Raw genomic sequence first — 18,454 nt, 5'->3', positions numbered from 1 at the left:
ACACGACAGGCTGGCATACACTAAAAAGCAGTACTGCTGTCCTCTGTTCCTGCCTCTGTACCTTTGGTGCTGGCAAAGCAGCCACACTATAAAACAGGCCCACAAAAGCTGTATTTACCAGATTTTTTCACACAGAGCCCTAACTGAATTTGCCAGGCAGGTGCATTTTTTGCACAGTGGAGAAAATTTATCATCAAAATCCTTCCAGCTTGCCCTGGTGGTAATTTGAAGTTAACTCTCTCTGTACCAAGCACCTTGCCCAAAAGACGACACTGTGGTTGGAACATTGCCATCAAACTAAGCAGGGTCTTTAAAAAAAAAACATTGTTCCCATAAAAACACATGCAAGTATGGGTCATAAAGCAACACAGAAGAAATCCGTTTTAACATATTCCCTTTATCACCACAAGGATGTTCCTTGGCAGCCCGTTTTGACAAGGCAGCATTACCATGGAGCTAGAATTACACTGACCACTTTATAGAGGAACTGCTACTGGAATTCCCCTTTGTGGCGCATTCTCATTATTGTAGAGCACACAGCACCCTCACCTTCTCCTCTGAACACTGATGCATTTCCAAAGCTGCTTCAACAAGAAGTGGATCAAAGCCCTTCTCACAAAGCTGTCCATGTGCAAACAGGTAATCCAAAACCTGCAGGGAACAAAACAAAGAAGTTTGCAGAGCTGCATTCACAGCACACAGTCACACACCTCTGTACATGCAGAGGAACTGAGCACAACTCCGTCCCAGGCTTCACCAGGAACTGAGACAAAGCTCTTCCTGCTCTATCTTGAGACCCTCTTTGTGCAAGAGCTTGCTCAAAAAAAAGCAAACAAGTCCTTCTGTCTTTGTGCTCTCCCATCAGCTTCATCTTTCACTCCAGTCAAATGGCCTTCCTTCTCTAGCCTTCTATTCTCAATCACTAAGGAGGCAGAAAATTAAGATTAAAAGAAATTTAAGATTAAGATTAATTTAAGATTTTTTATTCTGAGTTTTTGAAGGGGTACTGTAGGTCCAGCAATCAAGCTACACCAGCTTTTAGCTTCCTCTCAGCCAGAAGAGGTAACACGATCTGGAAGCAGTCAGCTTCTTAAGATCACCTCAGCACACTGCTGAGCAAGCTGCAGATCCCAGCTCACATACCCAGAAACTGCTGCCATATTTCTTATTCATTCTCAGTTTAGAGAGGTAGGGGTGAGAGTCTGACAGGTAAGAGAAAGGTAGTGCTAGGAATGAGATAGTGCTCTTGATTCTTAGGCAGCAGGCAAGCAGAGCAGCTCTACCAGCAGCCAAATCCTGCACAGCACAGCAGCTACCAGGACGCTCCTCCTGCCAAGGCAACGCTCTGTGCAGTGTGCAGGGAGCACAGGACCAGCACAGAAAGCCTGGCCACGCTCCTCTGTCTTCAAAACATCGCTTTGTTTGAAGCTGATCCAAGACCCAGAGCCACGCTTCACCCCGCCACGCTTTATGCTCCGTGACCTGGTTTTAGTGAGCATTTGAAACAACACATGGCAGGAAGCACCACAGTCAGAGCACAAAAAAAGTCGGTCACTGGTGCCTAGAGAGCTTTCCAGGGCTGCAGTAAGCCCGCAGGGGCCCATCTCTCTGCAGGGGGAGGCAGCAGCAGAGTAACCCCTTGTGCTCAGAACAGGGAAGGCGCTTTGCTTTTTGGTCACGCAGCACTGAAGGCATGGATCCATGCCAAGCTTCCTCTGGGTTGTTTTGTGGCTCCTAGGAAGACTGTGCTGCCTCAGGCATCTTAACAGAAACTTGTGCAGATACTCTTTGGTTTGGGGAGCCTTTTGTGCCAGGTGAAAACCTCTGGGACAGTTCTGCAAGCCACTGTTGGAATAAAGTGCCCTCCCCCTACATTTTGCAAAGCCAAGTCTGTTTCTCAGCAGAATCAGCGCCCACTCAAAGGCTTCTCTCTTCCTGCAAAAGCTCTCACCTGGTCTATGTTCTGTCCCTTCTTCTTCATGGCTTTCAGGACGTTCTCAGGTGAGTACCCCATGTTGACGACGGTCTCCACGCACTGCCTCTCGCTGGCAGAGAGGGCCTGCTGTATGTCAGGAGCGGGACCACCTGGCCGCTTTGCACAGCTGGTGTTATTGGGCACTTGAGACACTGGGAAATTTTGGTGCATTACCTACAAGGGAAAACCCAGAGGCTTAGATGGCGATCATCTTTTGCATCCGTGTCCCCATTTCTGGCTCCTGCAGAACTAGGACACCCAGTAAAATTCGGTAACTGTAGACTTCCAAGGCTGTGCTGGGGAAGATGCTCACTGTTAGGATGAAAACACGCACTTCAGGTAGTCTGACTCCCACCACACCCTTTTTACCCTCATCAAGACATTTGATTACCCACATTTCCTGCCATACCCCCTCTCTTACTGGCAGGACTGAAGCTTTCTAACAGCCAACCTTTCCAACAGTAAAGGCCCTTATGATATGGGAAAACACAACTTTGGATGAAGCAAGGGATTGCTTCCCTCACCCTGCAGTTCACTCATCACCTGTGATTTTCTGCACTCGGAGGAATGTTACCTCTGGAAACACCTCAGCAGCTTTTTGCAAATACCAGGCAGTGCAAGCACACAGGAATGTGGGAACTTACCGTAGGCATTTCTGTTTCCTTGTTGTCTGGGTGTACCTGTGGGACAGCACAGGAATGAGGTGATGAACATGACACACAAGCAGAGTTTGCTACATCTGGGGAAAAAAGTTTCAAGGAAAAGATTGGGGACTGTGTCTACCGTACTGCAGAGACCTGTGGCCTGATCAGTAATCCATGAAATGCAGAAGTTATGCAGCTGTGTGTAGGTGTGAGATAGTCATCATAAGGATTGTTTGTTCTGCTCTCAGAGCATTGCATTCCACGTGCTGTGTATAGACAACACGGTGCACTGGCTACATGCACGTGGTGCTCCACCAGCACCCAACACTGTCCCACCCCCAGCACAGGGCTAACAACACCTGTCTTTGTAAAACTTTGTGCTTTCCCTTAGCAAGCTTTTTGCTGGGTTGAAAAGGAGCCAACTGCTCTTACTTCAAGAGGAATCTTAAAGTAGCCACCTCAAAGGGCTGTTTCACATCACTCGTATCAAACTTGGGCTGTTAAATTATTCTTTAAAAATATCTGGCAGGAGAAAAATCAGCAATGGGGAGCAGCACCCACTTTGGGAAGCTCCAGCCAGACAGCACAGAAATTACCCATTTTCAGTAGCACACGAGGCCTCCCCTGTCCTGACTGTTCAGTTTCCAACACAGCCTGGAGAGGGAACCCAGCAGTGCCAGGGCTGTACACCCGCTCCATTTCTGCAGAACTGGTCTGCCAAGGGGCACAACCAACCAACAGCTCTATTTTACTTTGCCCAAGGCCTGCATGTTTCAATTAACCCATTTAAAACACAGGAAGACTTAAACAGAGTTAGAAGAAGCTGCAAGAAATCACTTTTCACCAAAACCCTCAGGACATGGCCTTTCTTAATACTTTTTCAGCCATCAATTGCTTGAAAGTGTGCCCACTTCTTCCAGAAAGTCCTTTGGACCCCAAGAAGGACTGGGGGAGGTGAGGAGATTTGTTCTACATGTACATTGCCAATCAATTTTTCTCCTAGGACACAACACCTGAGAAATCCCATGCAGCCTGATGGACTGGTTTACCTAAAAACCTGTCCTCACGGTGGTAAGAGGGGTTGAAAGCTCCTCAAATTACACCCTTCTCCAGACTCTTTGGCAGAACATGAAGCACTCGAACATGGGATACAGTGAAACAGGGGTCTAAAATCAGCTGGCTATCAAATTCCCCAAATGAATGATGCTCTGTTATTAATGCAACAGCAAAAAGAACCCAAACTGTTTCTGACACCAGGGATTCAAGTCATGGAAAAGCAGCTCCTCAATCTACTTGAGCCTGATAACCCATGCTCATGATCAAAGACTTCCAGTGGAGGAGAGAAGCACCCAAAGGAACTGCAGGAGACAGAGCTGGCCACTCAGAAGCTGTGCTCCCTTAAGACTCAGGGCTGCACACTTCATTCAGTGCCTTTTGAGAAGGCATGCAGTGCTTTCAGCCCATGCTTACACACTGTTCCTGCTTTTAGGGACTTTGTAAACAAGCTGGGAGCTTCACCTGCAGGCTGGTGTACTTAGCACTTCGTGTTAATGCAGCAGTACATTCGGAATGGTCCATCAGGTCCATCCATCCATCCTCCCATAACCAGGTATTTACACAAATAAGGCATGCCATACAAATTCAGGGCTCTGAACAACTGTTTAATTTCTTCGCTAGTCATTTATTCCTCCACCAAAGTTGCAAAAAGCAAACCCGCGAGCTTCAAGAAACACCGCGAGGAAAAAGGGAATCACCCAGGCCAGAATCAGTGCAGCAGAGAAATCACAAGTTTATTTGCATCCGAAAAACCTTAGATCCAATTCACTGGTAAAACATGCTCCAGTGGCAACGCCAAATTCAAAGTTATGATTTCTGAACTTGTGAAGGGAAAAACATGTATATAAACTGCACTATGCAACACACTGGGACAGAAGTGTACTGAAGCTTTATAAAATCACCAGGCTTCTTCTCGTGCAATCTTGCTTTAGGAGGATTGTGTCCTTCTTCTGGTGGCCACATGGGTTACTCTGACTTCCTTCTCTATCCTTTTCATACTCTGAGGATTTTTGTTACGGTCCTTGCCTATACTTCAACTTCGTGCAACTCTGCTGTCCTTTTCCAGCCACTGGGACCTCGTGGAAATAGGAAACAAGCATATTCAGACACCTTGGAACTTCAATGGGAAGAACTAGTTCTGTCAACACACCTATTTCTTGGCTTGCTACTTCCAAAACACAGTTTCAAGTGATGATCTTTATTATGTTTCCTAGTAAGTCTATTTGTTAATTCCTTTGTTAGTGTTTAAAAACATTTTGTACCTTCCCTTACAGCATTCTTGAGAACACATCTCCCCTCTCGGTCTTCAATAGGATTTAATCTAGCAGAGATTTAAACATTTGGAGTGAGAATTTGGCTATCTTAAAGCCCACCTATCTAGCTGTGAGTGATCTCTCACATTAATCCCTGGAGACGTCACGCTTCAAGGTTTCATCTCTGAGCCACATAAAATGACACAACCTCCCCTCAAGCCTGCAAGCATTTGCTTAGCACACTGCTGCTCCTGCCGAAGCTTACTGGGTGCATTTGGCTTAGCAGTCAATGAACACCTATTCTGCTGTGCTAGGGATACACTAATTGCCAGAATATTGTACTTCTCAAATAATACTGCATTTACTTAAGCCTGAAAAGAGGTGATAGGACAGTGGGAAGAGAAGGACCGTCACTGTTTTTAGAGCACATGGTGTCATAAAAACCTGGAGTACACCAGCAAGAACACAGAACCACTTTTGCAGACAGAAGAAGCCTTCCAAATCTCAGTTTTTACAGCCAATTTGGCTATGCAGTTTCCATTAGAATTCACAAGTATTGGTGTCCAGATCTTAGGTTCTTTGGAAAAAAGTACCCGATTTTACTCAAGCCTGGACTCCCACTCACAAAGCCACAACAGATGGCATGAAGTTAGGTTTCCCCAAAGCACTCTCAGAACTTGCTCCAAGTTGGAAGCAATGAAGCTTCAAACTCCTGTCTCAGAGCTGTACAGCAACCAAAATCTGTAAGTCTGAGATGATTTTCAAAATTGCTTTTGGTATCCAAAAAGCAATTCTCCCACCCTCGCAGGTAAGAAATCATGGAAGAAATCTTATACATAACTGCATGCCTTTTGAGCTAACTGCTACTATGAACAACAAGAGCTGAGAAGCTGAAGAAGTCACCAGAATTGCTTGCAAGTTAAGAGATGTGGCAGAGCAGGGTGAAGCAGCCTGTGAGTAGCAGTCTAAGGTTCACAACTGCCAGCACGAAGACCTGTTGGGCTGATCCATTTGCCACATAAAAGAATTACTGCACATGATCTGCCCTATCTATACGCCACACATAAAGCTAAAAACAAAGCCACGGGACATTTTAGAATCAACATTTGCCTCCACACCTCCACATCTCCCCCACAAGCCCCGTTTTAATCCACCGCGCGTTTACCGTGGTCACTGTGCTTGGAGACGATTCTTCTTCCGTACAAACTGTTGACACAGCCAGGGAAGGCAGCCTGGTCGAAGAGGATAATGTTGATGTCTCCATGCCACTGTCCTCGTTTAAAGCAGACAGACCAACCACATGGTGTCCGTTCAGTTCACTGGCTTTAGTCTGAGCACAGGCCTGCAAAGAGCTGAGGAAAGTGCCGTTGCGGAGACAGGTAGTGCTGTGGAAAGTGCTCATGAGCTTTGATGATTTTTGATCACTCTCATCGGAGTCAAGTTTAGGAAAGGACAGGGATTTGATATTGCTCACTGAAGTGATGGGGGACAGGGACACTTTGGAAGACAAGGACATCTTTTCACAGTTTCCCAACTGCGGTAAAGTGATAAAGCCATTGGGTTTGTGAAGGGGCTTGAAGTCCAACGTGGCCCTTTCTATGGATGCCAGAACCTCCTGATCTTGCAACACAGACTCAGACCCTCCTTTGGGCAAACTGCTATCTAACAGCTGGGCAACAACTGGCCCAGTAGTACCAACGTGGATTTCCAGAATGTTTTTTAACTCCTCCTTATCATCGATAGTTTTTAATTCCAGTTTGTCAAATGGGTCTTCTTCACATTCAAAATCAGCTGGGTTGAAGTCTGCTTTGGGGCGAGGTGGACTAAGAACTTTCTGCTTCACAGCACTGCTGTCGGCTGGCGTGGGTGTAAGAATGTTATTATGCTGCAGACTAGCAAGGATGGGGTTGATAGGAGGAGGCATGACCTCAGGGCAAGGTCCCTCTGAGAACCCCATTCTGTTGCTGTCCTCTGGGGCTACTTTTGAGTTTGCTATTGCTTCTTCTGCCTTGCGTTCAGCTTCTCTCTGGGCAGCTTGAATTTTTTTGATGTCTTCAGCCCACTCGATTGTTTTCTTTTCCAGGGAGAAGTCATACTGACCAGAGGTAGAGAGAGAAAGAGGGAAAAAAAAAAAGACAAGTTATAAGAATCACAGCTACTACTTTACAGCATAAGTAACACAAGTGACACAGAGCAAGAACTACGTGAATCATCACAGACAGAATTTTTTTCCACAGCACCTCTTGTAACCCACAGGAAGGCAGAAGTAGGAGACACCAGCAGTAGTTCGTTTTACCTCTAGCAGCAAAATGTGGCTGTAGTCTGGACCAAAAATCTCGTATTTTGTGTCCATCCTACACTTAGTTTAGTTTAGAGCTACTGATGATCACAAGATCAGTTTCACAACTCCCTCCCCCTCTTCCAGCAAGAAAATAGATGCAGTCAGTGGAAGCCTGAAGTGTCAGTGACAGCGATGTCACACGTGATGGACAGTCACACTCAGATCTGACACCACTGAACTAGGATTCAAGACTACAGCAGAGTAATTTTTGCATCCAAAGACCAATAAGGTATTTATCAGTACCCCCTAAAAGATTCCTAACAGACTGGATGCTAGTTTTAGACCCACTGGGTGGAGAGGTATCAGTATTCTCACACCTGTGCTAATGGTATGTAAGGGGATGTGCTGGCTACTCTGACAACTTCCAGTAGTAGCTGTTTTTGCCACTGTTACTGGCACTGACTGGACCCCACAAGCTTTTCTCATTTGACATCAGTTCATTCAGGGTTGGGTTAGCACACAAGACATTTACAGAAGCTACCCACTAAAGGCACACAGGCCACTGTGGTGGCCTGACTGAGAGGACAAAATCCTGAACACGATAAATATATGTCAAGCTTTAGTTTCTTACAAGGACCAAACGACCTTAGTGCCCTCCCTGTCATGGAAAAACACTCAGAACACAGCCTACAAAGCTAAGCCCAAGGTGTAACCTACCTGTGACTCACAAGAATTACAGCCTGCTTGCCAGGATGATGTCACATAACCAAACAGGTAATAAGACATCCTAGCTGTACAGAGCAACAAGCCAGGAAGATTTGCTAAGCCTCTGTTGGACTTTTCAGGGACTCACACTGTGTTATCCATCCCACAGCAGGCGCCAGAGAGAACCTGGAGACCCATCTCAACTCTACACAAAGTAGTTTTCCCTTTCCTTATTTAGCTCTAAGAGATGGGATATACAATTTATCAGCAAGGTGATTTTGAAACACAACTCACTGGCAGAAGTGCTGGGCACTATCCATTCCACACTCTTTGCCATCTGAGCAGAGCTATCACAGCTGTATACACACACAACCACGGTATTTATAAACATGAAATACTAAGTACATGGTTTTGATCAATTTAGCCTCTGTGCACTTTTACTATTTTGAATAGCTCCCACCAGAGCTGTAAAAAAGCCAAAGAGTACTGTGCAAGGCTTAGCTTACGTGATCACATCATTTTATTCGAGGCACTGCAATCTAACCCGGCGTACTGTATTTGAACCCCAGCTTGGCTGGGAAACAAAGATACAGCACAGCAAGACCTGCCACAGGACATTAGAGCCTCCTGCAGCAATCCTACTCAAGCTTAACTAGGTGGAAGTATGTGTATTGGGACAATCAGTCAGGCAACCACTTAACGGTTATAATAACAAGCCACGATGTCAGGAAATTCGGATATTCAGCTCTGCAGCAGATAGGTTGCAGAGCAGAAAAAATCAGACCTGTCCACAGCAATCTGTCACAGCTGATGCTGAAGTCAACAAACTGGGCAGCCCAAGGAGAATCACAGATTCAAATGAGAAAACGATAGTTCAATTGTATTTCCTGCATCACAACCTGCATTTGGAGATTGGATTTATGCTGAAGTAATTGCTTTTGTGCTACCAAAAGTTTACAGCAAGAGCCACGTGCCTCAGAGACCTGGAAGAAATCCATACCAAGCAGCAACATCTTCGCTACATGGCTGGAGAAGATCTCCCACTCAGTACTGCACAGACAGTAAGAACCAGAAATTTATTTTTTCACCCCATTAAAGTGATAATGCACGGAATGTGGCCATACTTGTAGAACGCTGTTTGAGGGTATGCCATAGCATGGGTGTTTCAATTCTTACCATCCTTTCTCTTAAAAATACGATTTTAGTTTAGCACTGTCAGGGCAGCATTTAAACCTTTAACTGTTTAAAAACACTATTTTTGGGGGGGAATAGATACATGAAAATAAATGCCATCAGGCTTTTTATAGGGGTAAGAAGAAACTTTCGGCACAGCTTACAATATTTATCATCTTCCTCTACATTCTAGAAGACTATAAAGTAACAGTACAGCACAGTGAAGACTAACACCCCAAAAAAAAATGTAGTTCACAGAATAACACACTGAAGACCTGGGGTGGCAGCAGAAAGAGCAGAAGTGCACAAACCATCCTTACCTGGGCTTCTCTGACAAGCTGAGAAGAATCTGGCAGGCAGAAACCAATGGGTAATCCAACCTTCGCAGGGGTTTTAAATTTGTCTCCTATCTTAAACGGGACATCATCGAGATAGCTGAAAGGCCCTAAGATCAAAAGAAGAAATGGTATCAAAAACCCTATAAATTTAATGCATTCAGTTAAACCTCACATTTCTGTATGTGGCAGCTACTCTCTCTCTGCTGCCCCAACCACACAATGTGACTCAACACAAAGGAAGTTGTGAGATAAGAAACACATTGAATATGCCCGGACTTCATTGCTTCAGTTTTGTTCTTTTAAAAAATAATATTCTAGCCCATAACAAGGTTTTACAACACTCCAATAGCTGAACAAATTTTGTAGTTAAAATCCCAGCATCTTAGCTTTCCTCGTGACAACACTATGCCTACACAACCAGAATCTGAAGCTCTCCTGAATGTTGTGTTCTGTTACGCCTCTATAGAAGGAGCCATTAGTTTGTGATATTCAAAACAAGTTTTAAAATGACCCAGCTCTAGAGCAGCTATGGAAGAAAAACACAAAAATGAACAGTTTTAGCATACAAGTGGACAGTAACATTTGGACAGAAATGGTCACAAGGAAAAAACAGCCCAAAGCCCAGATCTGCTTTAACCAAAACAGTGAAATAGCTCAAGAACATTCAGTATTGCAATCCTGACTTTTTAAACATGGCAATCTGACTAGATCCACTCTTATTTGTAATCACTCCAGTGCGAGGCCACAGACTCCTCAAGGTCCTCCATCTGTGCTTTACATCTATCATTTATGCGTAGTATTTATGAAGTGTTTTAGGACAAAAGCTGTTCAGGCACCCTGCAAACTCACTAGGCAGAATCACCAATGACTCAAGCTCCTCCAAGAAGCCAGACTAAAGGCTTGTTTTCCGTGAGCTGCTGTGAAGAAGTGCAAGAAAACCCATAAAATAAATTGTAGCCAGTTTCTACATTAACTGGTCTAAGCTTTTGGAATTACAGGCAAGGTTTTTGACTGTGTATAACAGCAATTTCAAGTGTTTGTCTAGTAATCATTTGTAACTTTGCTCCGAGTGCTAAAGACCCGACAAGACATTAGTGGCAATGTGAGATGTTTGGTGACTAACCTCTTGCTCAGTGAGCTGTGACTTGCCATTTTTATGTGACCCATTTTCATACTTGGATGACAGTTTAAGTACTATTTGTGCTCCTTCACTGTTGACTCATCTACAATAAGGCAGCCACAAGCTCCAAGAGAACAAGCAGCTTTTGGGAACAGGAATATCCTGTTAACTTGGAGTCAAATGTTTATGTGCTGTCATCAGTTGAGCTCTCCTACCATGCACTGATCCCAGAGCCCTGTTGGGACACAGAGGGCATTTCCTATAGCTCTGACACCCTCAGGCTGAACAACCTATATGGCACCCATACAACCACAACAAAAGAGAGCTCCAGGCAGAATATAATAGTATTTTCACTGGTCCTTACTGAGAAGCAGTACACAGCACAGCATCCAAACTGCACCTCGATGGCCACCAACACCATGACATCCAAAGAGTATTTGAGCTGGCAGCGTGAGAACTTGGATACAACAGTGTGTGTTTCTGCAGAAGCAGCAATTGTGGCAGCCTTTGTGCTTACACTTACATCATGGCCAGGTCAGAGACAGCCTTATCTCTGAAATGCTCAGAGTCCAGCTTGACTGCTGCTGCTGCCATGCCCTGGTTAGTCCCACACTGGTACGAGTCCTGCTCTAACTGGGATGATCCAAGCGTGCAAGCCCAGCACAATCGCGTCTCTGCATCCATCTCACAACCCAAGTTGCTCAGTACACAAATACCTGTTTTATTAGACTTATTGACACAGTAACTGGGAGACATCTCCCCTCCCATGGCCTTGTTTGCCTGAAATTCACACCAGCCACAGATGGTATTTATAGAGCAACATCCCTTGTTTTGGGACAGTAAAACACTAAGCACACCCAGACTAGACGAGCTGAACTGATGACTGTCAGCTTAACCTCAGCACCTAGACTAAGGAATAAAAACCTTGTTTCTTTCCAGTATGGTAATTTTCTTATACACTGCTATAACCTCATCTCAAATACAAGCCTACAAAAAAAAAAAAAAAAATCGTGTGTTAAGAGACACCAACTGTTCTGGGACAGTTAATAGAAAAAAAGTGTTTCTGAAGCAAAACACTGATGCTCATATTAGGCATTCAGCCTAATCACAAAAGTACTGGTCTAGGAAAACTTGATTTCTTTACTTTCTGGGTCAGTTTTCTTCACTTTTCTTTTTTTAAATGTATGAACTTACTGCCTCAATACTCAAATAGATAAGGACTCAATTTGTCTTCTAACAGTAAATTTAATAAAAAAAGCAACATCAACATATACGAACTAACAGCCAAGCCACTGTTTCAATGGTACTATGCTTAAGCAAAGCAATTTAAGGTTTTCTGTTATTTAATATGCTGATTTTTAGAAATTTAATTTGAACCACCATCACAGCTTTAACTGATTACTTATTTTAAGAATCTACATTACATACAAAAAAATGAGAGTCAGGAAAACGAGTCCTCTCACATTTATACCCCATTTTCTAAAAGAAACACGCATTGCAGCACATAATTCCTATGACACCAATCATTTGCATGACATTACACATCTCAGATGTAGGAGAGATCACTTGCCTGTTAGCTACTAAGCCAGGTAAGTCCAATTTAGGAATAAACTCATTACTGAGCAAAATGCAACCCAATGATACGTTAAAAGCTTGACTTGCAATCCAGCCTCTCACTTGACTTTCATAGTAAGAGGCTGCAGATCTAGCGTCTGCTTCAGCGAGCATCACATAAGCACCAAAACTGCAGTTCAGCTTTGATTTTGAAGGGGATTGCTGGGGAGGTATTATCCTGCCATGACTGAGGGGCAGGGATGATGGGAGATAGTCAAAGGCTAAACTTCAGTTTAACTACAGAACGAGCACTGCGTCAGCAAGCAACTATGCAAGAAGGAAGCCAAGGCACTTTGTCCCTAACAAAAAAGCCAGTCAGGGGCTGAACAGATCAGTCTCGACAGCCAGGACATTACTCAGCAGCAACACTAGGATTCATCCTGTTGAAAGGGCAAGGGTACCAAATTCCACTTACCATGAGAGTCGGATCCCAACTTCTTAGAAGCCATTTAGAACCTGAAAAACATTTTAAAATACATTTAGCAACTTCATACATATAGCATTGCATAAGCCTATGTGGTTCCAGCCTTATCTCTGTAGTATGGGACACGCTGCTGACACTTGCTATGTTTATCCTGTTGCAAAGACAGACAGTAAAATGGATTTTATAGCACCAAGAATTGATGGAGTGAATAAATAACTCTGCTCAGGGTCTGACAATCCAAATGGCCAGGAAAATAAAACCACAAATAGTCAAGAAGCAGCCAGGCTGATTAGAAAGATTGGGTTGTAGATACAGCACTCCAAGACTGCTCCTTCCCAGCCCCACCGAGCACATCCTGCCTGCCCAGCATTAACAGCCTTTCCTCCTGGAAATACCACACTGATCCTCTTCAGTTTAATCCCCGTTGCTCTAAAAAGGGGTACTATGATATCGTGCATGCACAGCCAGCATGGCAGTTGTCTAGACGTGCTGAGTGGCACACCGATAACAATACACAATGCTGGTACGCAGTAACTGGTAGGAAGACCTCAAGATTTCGGATATGCATGAGGAAACAATGCTAACCATTTAATCATCTACTTTTTTTTTTAATTTGTGAAGTCAGTGCAAATCCTACATGGCTAAGATGTTAAACACATGATTATTCAGGCAGCTTTTAACACAGAGGGCCTTCTCAGGGCTATCCTGAGAAGAGAGCTGCTTTGAAACTAGAGCAAGCTACAGGGTATTTTTGTTCATCAGTCCGCTAAAACCCTACTCCAGGATGCTTGTGGCATGTTCAGTAACTTTGTCTAGCAGCAGAAGCAGATAGAAGAGCATCATAAGATCTTCCTTAAAACACCACAGCACATTTCCCTCGATAACTCCATCTGTAAGCCCCCCTTTGATGTTATGCATAACAGAGCCTCAGAGTTGCCCTTTGTTTCTGCAGCCCTCCAGCTGACAGAGTGCCCTGTCCAGCAGGCAATCTTCAAACCCATGAAATTACCTGCTACACCCCCAGCAGCAGCAGTCAGTGCTCAAAGCACAATTTGGTGCAGATCTTATTTCCAAACCCATCACTCCCCAGGTGAGGTCTCATTCTTCAGCCTCAGTGTTTCTGTTACGGATTCCAGCTGCAAAAGTTACCTTTGAGGAAGGGTGTCCAGAGCCTAGGACCACACAGACAGATTCGCTGTCCCTCCTGGCAGCAGCTGACACGGTAGGGATCAGGAAGAGATGGTTTGAAGTACTTTTGGAAACTACCTTTTTCTAGGTAAAGGTCCCTTTCAACACCACATCGGAGTCAATAGCTCATTCAACACCAGTGGCTAATGGGAATTAACACAGCCAAAAGCTGCAAGATTTACCCGGATGTAGCCCAACTTCCTGAAGCAAAGCAAGCAGACACTAGGCTGTGGGGAAGTGAGTCATGCTGGGCAGCTCCAGCTGCACATCACTCTGCTTGGCATTTGTCAGGTTCCTTGCTGCACGTCTCTCCCTCTTAGCATTGTCCTTATGCCCCACAGAGCTCCTCTTGGCCAACGAGCTTGGCTTTGGCACCAGCCAACACCTGCTTCTCAAAAGGCAACGACACATGGAGACTTCAAAGAGGGAAGGAGACGAAACAGTGCTGAGTTTGCCTCTCGAAGGACATTCGGGAAGGCCGAGGGCAAAGCCACAAGACCAGCTGGTACAGTTGTACGTGAACTACTGGAGCTGAAAGGGCTTTACTGGTCACAGCACCGCAGAGATCAGACTACACAGCATGAAACCACCCACACCTTTCAGGCCCAGATCACAGGGTCAGGCAAGTGGCTGCTCCATCAGGTCTCTGTGGGAGTAGCAATAAAGATGTAAACTTTATTTGCTGTTATTGAGACAGCCAGGCCACCTGTGAAGTAAAACAGTCTTCATGTACTGCATGTGCTGCCTCCAGCTGTCATCCGCCACAAACGGGGGACAGGTCTCTACGCACTTCCTTGCACTCCACCCAACTCTACTTTTTTCTAGCTACTACCTCAGACTGAAAGCCAAGTGCTCCTTTACGAAAGGAGTTTAAAACTTGCGATGCAGAGAGAGGAAGTAGCTTCCTCACTCAGTGACCCAAAGGCAGTACAGACTACACTGCCTGACTCTTATCAGAAGCAACTCACTCCAGACTGTACAAATGCAAGGAACAATGAAAGGAAAATCCAAAGGGATCATTTTTAAAGTGATAATTGATATCCCTCTCCATCAGGCTGCTGCAAGGACATACTAAGTTTCCCACACACTGATCACCAGGTGCTGAACACCAGGTTAGCATGATGTTATCAGTTCACTCCAGGGACGTGAACAGCAGCATGCACAGGTCCCACAGAACCAAAGACACGCAGCTCTAGCATCTAGCAGGGAGTTTCGCAGCCATATCAGGCTGGGGCCTTGGATGTACCCTGTATGCAAAAATGCCCACGTAAGCACTAAGTATTTTTCTTTTGTTGGCAATCCTGTAGTAAAATCCTAGAGGAGACCAAGCACCTGGCATTAACTTCAAAGCGCAGCAGGAAAAACACTTCTGCCACGTGCAACACCTTATTTCTGTGTTACAGAACTGGTTGAGGCACATTAACATCAAGCTACCATAAAACTGCACTATTCACAGACATACAGTCACACTTTAGATTCAAGCAGCATTCCAGTTAAAATCCCACCAGCTCTTCCTAATGCACCGTGAGCGAATACTTAGCAAGAGACCGTTCCCCCAGCCCGCACCGTCAGCAAAGAGCCTTGTGGAGCTCCACACGCAGGAATGCTGGCACAGAATGCCAGCCACATTTCGTCACCTCCTTTCTAAAAGGGGCTTAATTAAACCAGTGTCTTCTAAGTAATGGGATTTGATAGGCTATTCAGGCTGGGTCAAAGCTGTTACAGTGGGCAGCGAGGGTTTGCTCACCTTTGGGGCTGCTCTTTTGGAGATTTGAAGGGTTTGCTCCTAAAGCTGTCCTCCAAACCCGCTAAGGGATACCTGCAGCCCTTGGATCTCCAGACACCAGAACAAGACGCTAAAGAGCATTTGTGGATTGATGCTTTGCTGTGCATTTTGAACTGACAGAAAGCCTCCTCGACTGTACATAGTTCTTCAGCACCTTTCCTGGGCTAGAGAAACAAGTTGGTTCCATATTTCTAGGTCTTCTTACAGCCACCTCCAAGCTTTCTTCTATAACCATAGACGTCCTTAGCCCTGTCCCCAAATTCTTGGTTCTGGCTAACCCTTTGGAAAGGGGATTAGGGCTAGGGATGCCTGGAAGTTGTAAGTAATTTTAACTTCAACAGCTTATTATGAACATACAGGGAGGACAGGTAAAGCCTACCTTTTTACTTAATTACACTGAGACAATCTTAAAGCTGTGCAGCCAGAGAGACACAGTGTAGCAGAGCCCAGAGACTGACAGACAGAAGGGAAAATAAGAGAGAAAACAAGAAAATGCAGAAGCAAAGAAGTGACAAGCCAAAACTGATTACAGAAGCCACTGGCACAAAGAGATAGTGCCAAGCTGAACAGGCTTGAAGGGACAGCATGAAGATGCTTTGAAGAACAAGATGAAAGAAAAGCACAGCTGGCCCTGGAACATTTGGAGGTGATGATACCAAGAGGCTCCAAGCATCACGTCAGACCCAGACCTTGCATTAAGTGCCAATAACCACAAGCTCAGCCTCTGAAGTTAGGTGCACCTGAACCATCTTCAGAACTGCTCTGAGCTATTAATATTACCCAAGTCAGGCTGATCCACCTGCTACCATTTGCCATATCTGACCACAAACAACCAGGACATCTTCAGGTTTTGAAGAGAAACTATAGAAAGACAAAAAAGATCAAAAAGATCACTTTTATTCTGCATAGATCACATTGATGAGCTTAGCGGTGATTTTACACTGAGAAAGCAAAAAGCAGTTTGGTTTAAGTGACTGGCATATCGATGTTACATAAGACTGATTTCAGCACAAGGGAAAGGCAAGGACCAACGCCAGGACTCTCCATGCAGCCGCCCATAGCACGTACAGATGGAGGCAGCGCCTGCTGCCAGGACAGAACAAGATCTGGGTATCAGAGTAAAACCTGACCTGACCAGCACAGCACACAACAGGTCCGGTTTTCAGGCACTGCAGTCTCTAAGGAGATGACATCACCCCCAAATCCACAGCAAGTTGTTTTGCTCTGCCCCTCTAACAGCTCTGCAAACCATGAGCCCAGCAAGCTGCAGAGAAGTGCTCCCATTTTATGAAGTATAAGGGCATCAAGCTGCTAGTGACAGCTCTTGGATAAAGTCACAATAAAACTGGATTTGACATATCATAACCACATCCCCTACGGTTAAAAAAAAAAACAAATCACTTTTACTAGTCTTAATGGAAAGAAACGGTGAAGCATATCAACAGTGATTCCTTCAAGTGCTACTTGAAGCCAGGAGGTAAGGTACATTGCAGTTCTTGTTCTACTTTAAAATCATTGAGCACAAACCAGACTCTCCTTGAATCAAACACGAACTCCATCCCAGTGTTTGATTTTCAATGGCCATGATTTAAAACAAAGCTAATGACTTACTGGATACAAGTGGCCGCCCTGCAGCTAACGAAAGGCAGAGCAGGGACTGCAATGACCGCAGCAGGAGGTGTAGGGAGGCAGGGATGAGCCAGCCATGCTGTGTACACACCCCACATTGCAACAACCAAGCACTCTGAAGAGAGACCTACCTTTTGAAAGACAGCCCGTAACATCAAATTAATTTCGTTTGCTATTTTCAGTGCAGTGATTGAGGGGCTGAGGGCCAGGAGCCAAGAGGGCAGGGCTTTCAAAACACATTTCCTGTAAGTGGGAAGGACGGGGAGAAAAGAGCCCCCAAGGAGCAGGGCTATCCACACATCGCATCGTCGAATTACCAGACATGGCTCTTTAGCGATGGCAATAACATCCATTAAGGGGCTCCGCATACAGCTGTGGAACGGTATCTTCCTCGCAGGGACACACATTAGGAGAAATTGATTCTTCAAGCTGTGCACTTGTTTAATGTGACTGAGCGTGCAATTAGACCTTCTGCTTCAGCATGCATCAATCAACGGGAAGTTAAAGTGGAAGGCAATTGTGTGATTTCCACACGCTGCAGCTCCCGTTTGTTGCCCCATATGGATTCGTTGCATTAATGTCAGACAGCCGGGGTTACGTGGCACTCCTCATGGAGTGTCCCACTTTGCTCATTAAATATACCACGCTCGATAGAAGCGCATACTGTTTGAACTGGTTAAGGATTTAGTGCTCTTACCTGACAACAGACACTCCTACTCCTCTGTTAACATCCTGATCTTACTTGGCCATAAAGCTGCCTGCCCTAAATTTCACCCAGAAATAAGGGAAAAACCTATACAATGGCTGAGGAGAGGCAGTACACTGATGCACTAGTTTTTCCCATCGCTGAATTGCTTATCGACCATGCAAGTTTCCAGCCAAGTTGAGGCTTATAAACCCCACAAGCCTCTAACATAGCAGGTGTCATGAGCAAGAGCGTAAGAAAACAGGAAATGCCTTACGTACAGCCCTGTGGTGGAAGCAGATGAGCACAAGCTTTTCCTTTGGCCAGAGTGTCTTGCCAAAGAAGCGTATGGGAAATGCACTGATTATAAGTTCATATTTAACTACACAAACAACAGGTGACCTTTTTAAAATGGACTCTTTCCCAAAGAGTCTGCCACAAGAGAAAGCTGTCTGCAAACAACAGGCAGGCCTGACTACCAAACCAGGCAGTAAGAGAAGGCTCCAGGAGACCTCACAGCAGCCTGCCTGTGCCTAAGGGGGGCTGCAGGACACTTGGGGAGGGACTCTGTGTCAGGGGGTGG

The 18,454-nt window shown here is 45.1% G+C and overlaps 1 protein-coding gene across 11 annotated transcripts in view; it reads right to left on the bottom strand.

The window, feature by feature from the left end:
• The window catches only part of UBAP1 (ubiquitin associated protein 1), a 34,202-nt gene that overhangs the window by 3,037 nt on the left and 12,711 nt on the right, over window positions 1-18,454 (bottom strand). For 10 of the 11 annotated variants that reach the window (XM_068667250.1, XM_068667251.1, XM_068667254.1 and 7 more), the window contains 6 exons: window positions 12,575-12,615; window positions 9,408-9,532; window positions 6,094-7,023; window positions 2,620-2,655; window positions 1,952-2,149; window positions 550-651 (listed from right to left, as the gene is read on the bottom strand). In XM_068667250.1, the coding sequence (XP_068523351.1) occupies window positions 550-651; window positions 1,952-2,149; window positions 2,620-2,655; window positions 6,094-7,023; window positions 9,408-9,532; window positions 12,575-12,608 (1,425 nt within the window). In that variant the 5' untranslated portion in view covers window positions 12,609-12,615. The remainder of the gene's footprint in view (window positions 1-549; window positions 652-1,951; window positions 2,150-2,619; window positions 2,656-6,093; window positions 7,024-9,407; window positions 9,533-12,574; window positions 12,616-18,454) is intronic. The other variant, XM_068667260.1, reaches the window with a different exon arrangement.

The sequence above is a fragment of the Anas acuta genome, chromosome Z (genome assembly GCF_963932015.1).
Source record: "Anas acuta chromosome Z, bAnaAcu1.1, whole genome shotgun sequence".
Classification (NCBI taxonomy): Eukaryota; Metazoa; Chordata; class Aves; order Anseriformes; family Anatidae; genus Anas; species Anas acuta.
Note: the sequence above shows the minus strand (reverse complement) of the source record. Positions and strands in the feature narration are given on the sequence as shown.